Below are 6,400 nucleotides of genomic sequence, written 5' to 3'. Positions count from 1 at the left end.
ATATTTGTTTCTTTTTTATGGTTATGCTAATGGTTAATGATGATACCTATAAATATCTTTTCAATGGTATTTAATGTTGTACCATAGAGTCTAATTCCATTTTGCATCCTATGTTGTGCTTATTTTGATAAATGACACACATGTAGAACAACAATATAAACTTTGGAGATCAGCGGTGAATAGTAGCCAACAAAGAATTGCCGAAAGGGGACTAGCGGAGGCACCTGGAGATCAAAGGTGAGTAGTAGCCAACAAAGGGTTTTGGAGAGATTCTTATGAGTTCATATGAAACTGAAGGTGGAAAATGAATGATGACTACTCATGATTTTTTATCGTTTTAATTGTTGAAGGATGAGGATTGATAGTGACAATTGGTGTTGTCTTTGCCAGATATGAATTCAAATTTTTATAATTTTTAGGTATATATTTGATAATAAGCCTAATATTTTTTCAAACACTTTGTATAAATTGAAGAACCCTCAGAAATTACAAAAGTTGCACAACATATTCATGGGTTACAAAAGGGTTATAGGTTGGATTCGAACACCCACACTTATAATCCGGTCTATCATTTAAATAAGCGTCCCCATATTAAATTTGAAAAATTTCCGTCAACAAAATCCTTGGACGGATATAATGGATGTTGACCGGATATAACAAATGCATTTGTGGCAGAATGTTGGCCGCATTTGCAATTGGAATCCGTTTGAAAATCTGATTTGACATCATATGGGTCCACTGATTGTTTTTTTATCAGGAAATTAATTGATTGATATAAATATGTCAATCAAAAAGTGGAGTGTAAAGGGTACTGAAAAGTATTAAACTTGCAATTAGCAAATCTAACACTAGTTTGCATAACCCAAACGAGAAGTCTCGAACTCAATATGATATTTTTCCACTGCATCTTTTTTAATAATAATAATACTAAGATTACTCTCATTCAACAAATTTCCTTAAGCTTTTCTTGCAAATTCACTTAAGTATCTTTAGCTTTTCTTCTTTAATAATGATATCAAGATTACTTTTATTCAGCAAATTTTCTTTTACTTTTCTTGCAACTTCACTAAAGTTATCTTCTATAAGATCAATAGCCCTGACATTGCCTCCTTTTTCTCGTACTTTTGCACCTTTTAAATAACCAAATAGTTTCACAATTGCATCTGTAGCCTTGTTAGTGAAGCACTTCACAGACTCCACTCGGACTTGAATTCCTCGCCTCTCCAACTCAGCTTTCAAAATTGTGAATTTGCTACTAAGAGGGAATAAACACTAGTATTATATGAAAAATGTCAATCACGTAACAGTAAAGAAAGGAAAGCATTTGAAACTAGGATGACTATAGCATATTTACACGATGAAAAATATTAACATGATATCAACGTCAAAAGTATTAACCAGATCCTTTCTACACGTAAACTCCTTACAACCCAATATCCCTCCACTGCCCTATACACTAACCTAATTCCCTAATCGTTAATAATCTCCTAAATCGTCACCACTCCCCTAATTCTTCTAGAAACAAACTCGATGTCAGCTTTACAAGCGATTTCCACGAGACATTGTTCAGAGGGTTTTGTTCGGCCTTTGGTCTTGTATTTCGAAACAACTTTGACTTTCACATCCCAATAGCGATTGGACCATTTTAACTTGATAATTACGTCCAGATCCACCTTTGATCTTATTGCCACGATGCAAAGGTTTGGCCGGTGAGATAGGCTTGATGAGCTTTTGATGCACCCATAGTTATTAAACCCGGTCCGGAGCTCAACCCGAAAGGGGGACCGGGTCACCGAGTTAGTGGTTCAACCGAGGGTCGACTGGTTGAACCGTCGGGTCCTAAAAATAATATAATTAAATATTTATAATTTTATATTACTAATAATTAAAATTATACAAAATAGTAAAAATATAAATTACTTCAAACTTCAAACTTCAAAGTTGCTTTACATCATCTTAAAACATTATAGTACTTAATTATATATCCCAAAAGTTCCAAACGGTTTCATCCATTAACATTAACATAAAACAAGTGTTTCGAACTTGTAATTTTCAAGCTTTCAATCATTAAACAAAACAAAACAAAAACAAGAATAACAAATTGAACCAATGACAACATATCTTCTGAACTATTCATCTCTACGGTTCCCAACTACTACCAAATTCATAACCCCCTCGAGTTGGATCATCTATGCAGTTTTGATTAAGTTCATTTCCTTCATCATTGTGTTCATTGTTGGTATCATCTTCATCAGCACTTTCTACTTCATCCAAATTCAGAATTTCTTCTACAAAAGTAAAACAAAAGAATAAAGATATACACCAAACACTCATATGTAGTAATAATTAAATGAACAAAATAGACAAGTGAAAATACTTATTTACTTACCATTTTGTGAGTTGTTTTGGATATCACATGCTGCCAATTCATTCCTAAAAGTTTCCAATTCAGCTACAGTCAAAGTTGGAGGCTCTTCTTCTAAAATTCAAGTCTCATTTGTATCAAACTCCCTAAAATCAATAGGGTCATAGTTTCTTCCCCTTGCGTTTTTAAGCAACAACAAAAAGTGCTAATGTAAATATCAAGCCAAAATGAGAAAAATCAGAAATTCCAATAAGAACTAGGCAATAATATACCTTTGCTGTAATCTCAAGTTATAGTGTATATAAACCAAGTCATTCAATTTTTGATGTTCCAATTTGTTTCTTTTTTTCGAGTGGATATATTCAAAGATATTCTAGTTCCTTTCACATCCAGAAGCACTACAAGTTTGGCTTAAAACACGTATAGCTAATTTTTGCGAATGAGGCACGCTACTACCATAACATGTCCACCATTCATCTATGAAAATAAGTAAAAAAAAAATTAGAAGATGAAATTGGAATCTAATAATCAAAAATGAAATTCTTGTTTGTAATTCACTAATTCGTATACTTGGAACCATGGCATTACGATCTCTTATTGCAGAAACTCTTCCAAAATCACCTTCAACTTTACGAAACAGCTTCATTTCGCTTGTTAAATGACTCATCAAATCAGGATTTCCATATGAGTATTTCTCAATCACATCCAAAAGTCCTGATGTAGTATATCTATGCTTCTCTAATTCAGTAGAATCATATTGGTAAGCAGGATTCAGCCAAAAACCAGCAGCATGGATATTTTTGTGAAGTTGGTTATCCCATCTTGAGTCAATTATATTCAAATAAGTGTCAACTCTTTTCTTTCTCTTTGCAAATCTTTTCAAAAGCTCTTCTCTTGCCTTTTGCATAGCAGCATACAAATACCCCATTGAAGACCTTTCATTACTATCAACAAGTCTTAAAACCCGTACAAGTGGCTCTGTTAATTGGACTATTGTAGCACATTCTTTCCAAAACATAGAATCCAATATTAGATCCACAAACTTTTTCGCTTTACTTTCCTTAGCATATGCAAAAAGAGTCCATTCTTTTGAAGTGACCATGGCTCTCAAGGCATTCTTTTGCAGCAAAATACTTTGCAAGGCAATGAAATTAGTAGCAAAGCATGTAGAAGCAGGACGAATTATTTCTCTCCCTCCAGTGTGTTTTCTCATCAAATACAACGGTTAACAATGGTTATATATATTTTTTATTATCTTAGAAGCATGTCCAACCACCTTACCTATCTTATCTAGCTTACCAACATCCTGCAACATCAAGTTTAGGCAGTGAGCAGCACATGGACACCAATAAAGTGTTGAAAATTCCCTTTCTAATAATCTCCCGGCAGCAACATAATTCACAGCATTATCAGTGACAACATGCACCACATGTTCCACACCCACGAATAACACAACTTCTCTAAATAATTTGTACAACATGTCTGCAGTTTTTGAAGCATCTGAGGCATCAACGAACTTCAAAAATACTGTTCCTCTTGGACAATATGCTAAAAAGTTTATGAGAGTCCTTCTTTGTTGGTCAGTCCATCCATCTGCCATAATAGTATATCCTGTTTCCTTCCAAGTTGATCGAAAGCTATCAACAAAGTTCTTGACTTACTCAACATTTTTTATTAATAAGTAACCACGTAAATCATAGAAATTAGGAGCTTTGTAACCTGCTCCATAAGAGCAAGCTGCATCAAACATGGATTGATAAAATGCTGAATTAGCTGCATTAAATGGGATTGAAGCATCAATCATCCATTTTGAAACGGCTAAATCAATCTTTTCCTTTGCCTCTTTACTTTGCATAACACTCTTGATGGTAAGTTGTCCTCCATGAGTTGTTCTTGGCATAAACATGGTCCCAATTGTCTTTCCTCTTTTATGATCTTGAGCAAGTCATTTTTCTTTTACAGCTTTAGATGTGCTAGTTGGTTGAACCTCTTGAATCTCATCTTCATCTTGCATGTACAATTACTCCTCAGATTGTCTTGAAGACTGGTTGTACATGTCACTTGCTTTTAAACGATTTTGCAAGCTTCTTTTCTTGTTGGACACATCTTGTAAGTTATTTTGCATTTCATATCTTACTTGTGGTTCAACTTTTGGACACGGACAAGTCTTTCCTTTTACACCTGCAAGGTGTTGCTTGAATCGATTGATACCACCACCCTGTATCTTTTTTTCGTAGTAACGACATGTCAAACATTTGACTTTCTTATTAGATACAGAGCCTTCTAAACAATGAGACCAAGCTGGATTCGTTTTTCCCCTTGTTGCAGGTTGAGATTCTAAATTTGAAGTATTTGGTGTTGCACTTGTAGGCGTTTCTCAAACAGAATGTATCTAAAAAAAATACAAATGCAAGCCGGTATTCATTGGATAAAAAAAATGTACCAAATGAAGCAAGAAAATTAGGCTCAAGAATTGCATAATGTAATCATTTAATTAGTTCAACTTTTTTTAAAAAGTAATCATACTAGCGAAATTAGCATAAGGTATTCAAAATAATGTAAGTAAGAAAGACGAGCAAACAGGCTGATGGGCAAAAAAGAATAGTAACAAAATTTGATTTTGAAACTTCTAAGAAATCATTCATCAGTAAGAAACTGCTAAAAGAAACCATTCAAGTTCGCAACTTATAGCTTCAAATGCTAGTCAGAACCATAATAATTAATGTGTAAAACTATTTTTTCTAGCATCCGTTTAGGTCATGATTTTGATGTTAAAAATAAAACATGCTAGATGCTAGCAAACGAGGCTGAGAGGAAATTCCTAAAGAGTTTCAACTATTGTTACTAAAAATTTTCCTAACAGACATTTTCACAGACACCTAATAGGTTCCAAAAAAAGAACCCATTTAAGTAGATACATCTAAAGTTTTGAGTTAAGGAATAATTCAACAACCAACCAAAAAAAGAATCACATAAATATAAGATAAAATTAGATAGAGAAAATTAGAACTTACGTATAAAAAATGTGATGAACAACAGCTGCAAAATTAATTCTTGCCAAAGTTGATAAGACTTAGAAGAATGAGAAAGGCAAAGATTAAGAAAGAATTTTGAAGTCTATCTGTCTATGTTTGCAAGCTTGAAAATGGTGAAAACATTAAGCATTAGATGGAGAAGAGAAGTTAGAAAGGAATTTGCGGCTTGAGTCTCTGCGGCTCTGTTTTTAGATGTTAAGCACTTGCTGCCCTATTTTCCTTGAGTTATAGTTAACGGTCAAGAGTCTCAAGAGTCCAATACTCAGACAAGAATCCAAACTCCAAAGAGAAATTGCTTAAGCCAAGTAGCCAACGGTCAATTTGACTATTTGAGTCAGTTGACTCTTTTTTTTCTAACCCACCGGGTTTTGATAAATTCGGCCGGGTCTCCGATTTTCCGGTTCAACCGCAGTTACTAACGGTTTCTAGCGGGTTAATTCCTTGTCTGGTCATTTTAGAAACCTGGCTCGGTCTGATGGCTGGGTCACCGATTCGACCGCCGGGCCGGACCGGATTTAATAACTATAGATACACCCCTCTTCGCAGCGCGATAGGCTTGGAGAGCCTTTGACGACTTTGGGGGAGCACGCATTTTTTAAATTTGGAAATAAAGAGAGTACGAAATTAATTTGGATACTTTCTAGAATTTGGGTTATAAAGAGGAGCTCCCGTCGGCGAAGACAACAGTGAGAGTTGGGAAGAGAGTGTATTGAAGTGGTGGGTTGACTTGAAATTGAGGAAAGAAAGGAGCCAATCTTAGGTTGGGCCATTGGTGCCTGAGACGATGAGGCCCAAAACCACGTGGATGGACAGCAGCGAGAACACGAAGTTTAGTACCTATAATTAAAGATAGTTAATAATTATTACTTGGTATTTTGTAGTATAAGAATTGAAGTATAACAATTTTATTATGTGACATTAAACAGAAAATTCATAGGTTACATACTGAGTTAAAAAATATAATATGCAATGAAACAGAATTGTAAGATACGATCAACTA

The 6,400-nt window shown here is 34.5% G+C and overlaps 1 protein-coding gene across 1 annotated transcript; it reads right to left on the bottom strand.

Moving 5' to 3' along the window:
• Positions 1-2,139: 2,139 nt before the first annotated feature.
• Positions 2,140-3,965, bottom strand: LOC140014187 (uncharacterized). The gene is made up of 4 exons (XM_072064606.1): positions 3,647-3,965; positions 2,936-3,370; positions 2,390-2,479; positions 2,140-2,288 (listed from the first exon to the last, which is right to left on the bottom strand). Exons 1-4 carry the CDS (start codon positions 3,963-3,965, stop codon positions 2,140-2,142), a joined length of 993 nt encoding a protein of 330 aa, XP_071920707.1.
• Positions 3,966-6,400: the final 2,435 nt, after the last annotated feature.

The sequence above is a fragment of the Coffea arabica genome, chromosome 9c, assembly GCF_036785885.1.
Source record: "Coffea arabica cultivar ET-39 chromosome 9c, Coffea Arabica ET-39 HiFi, whole genome shotgun sequence".
Lineage (NCBI taxonomy): Eukaryota > Viridiplantae > Streptophyta > Magnoliopsida > Gentianales > Rubiaceae > Coffea > Coffea arabica.
The sequence above is the reverse complement of the archived record's forward strand: the minus strand, read 5'-3'. Positions and strand labels throughout refer to the sequence as shown.

Bases quoted from the DNA above. Each gene is read 5' to 3' on its own strand.
- LOC140014187 (XM_072064606.1), bottom strand. From the start codon at position 3,965: ATGGCAGATGGATGGACTGACCAACAAAGAAGGACTCTCATAAACTTT. The intron at 3,371-3,646 runs GTAAGGTGGTTG...TGTTTTGGAAAG, and splicing joins TGGTAAGCTAGATAAGATAG to AATGTGCTACAATAGTCCAA. The intron at 2,480-2,935 runs GTATACGAATTA...CTTGAATTTTAG, and splicing joins TCGTAATGCCATGGTTCCAA to AAGAAGAGCCTCCAACTTTG.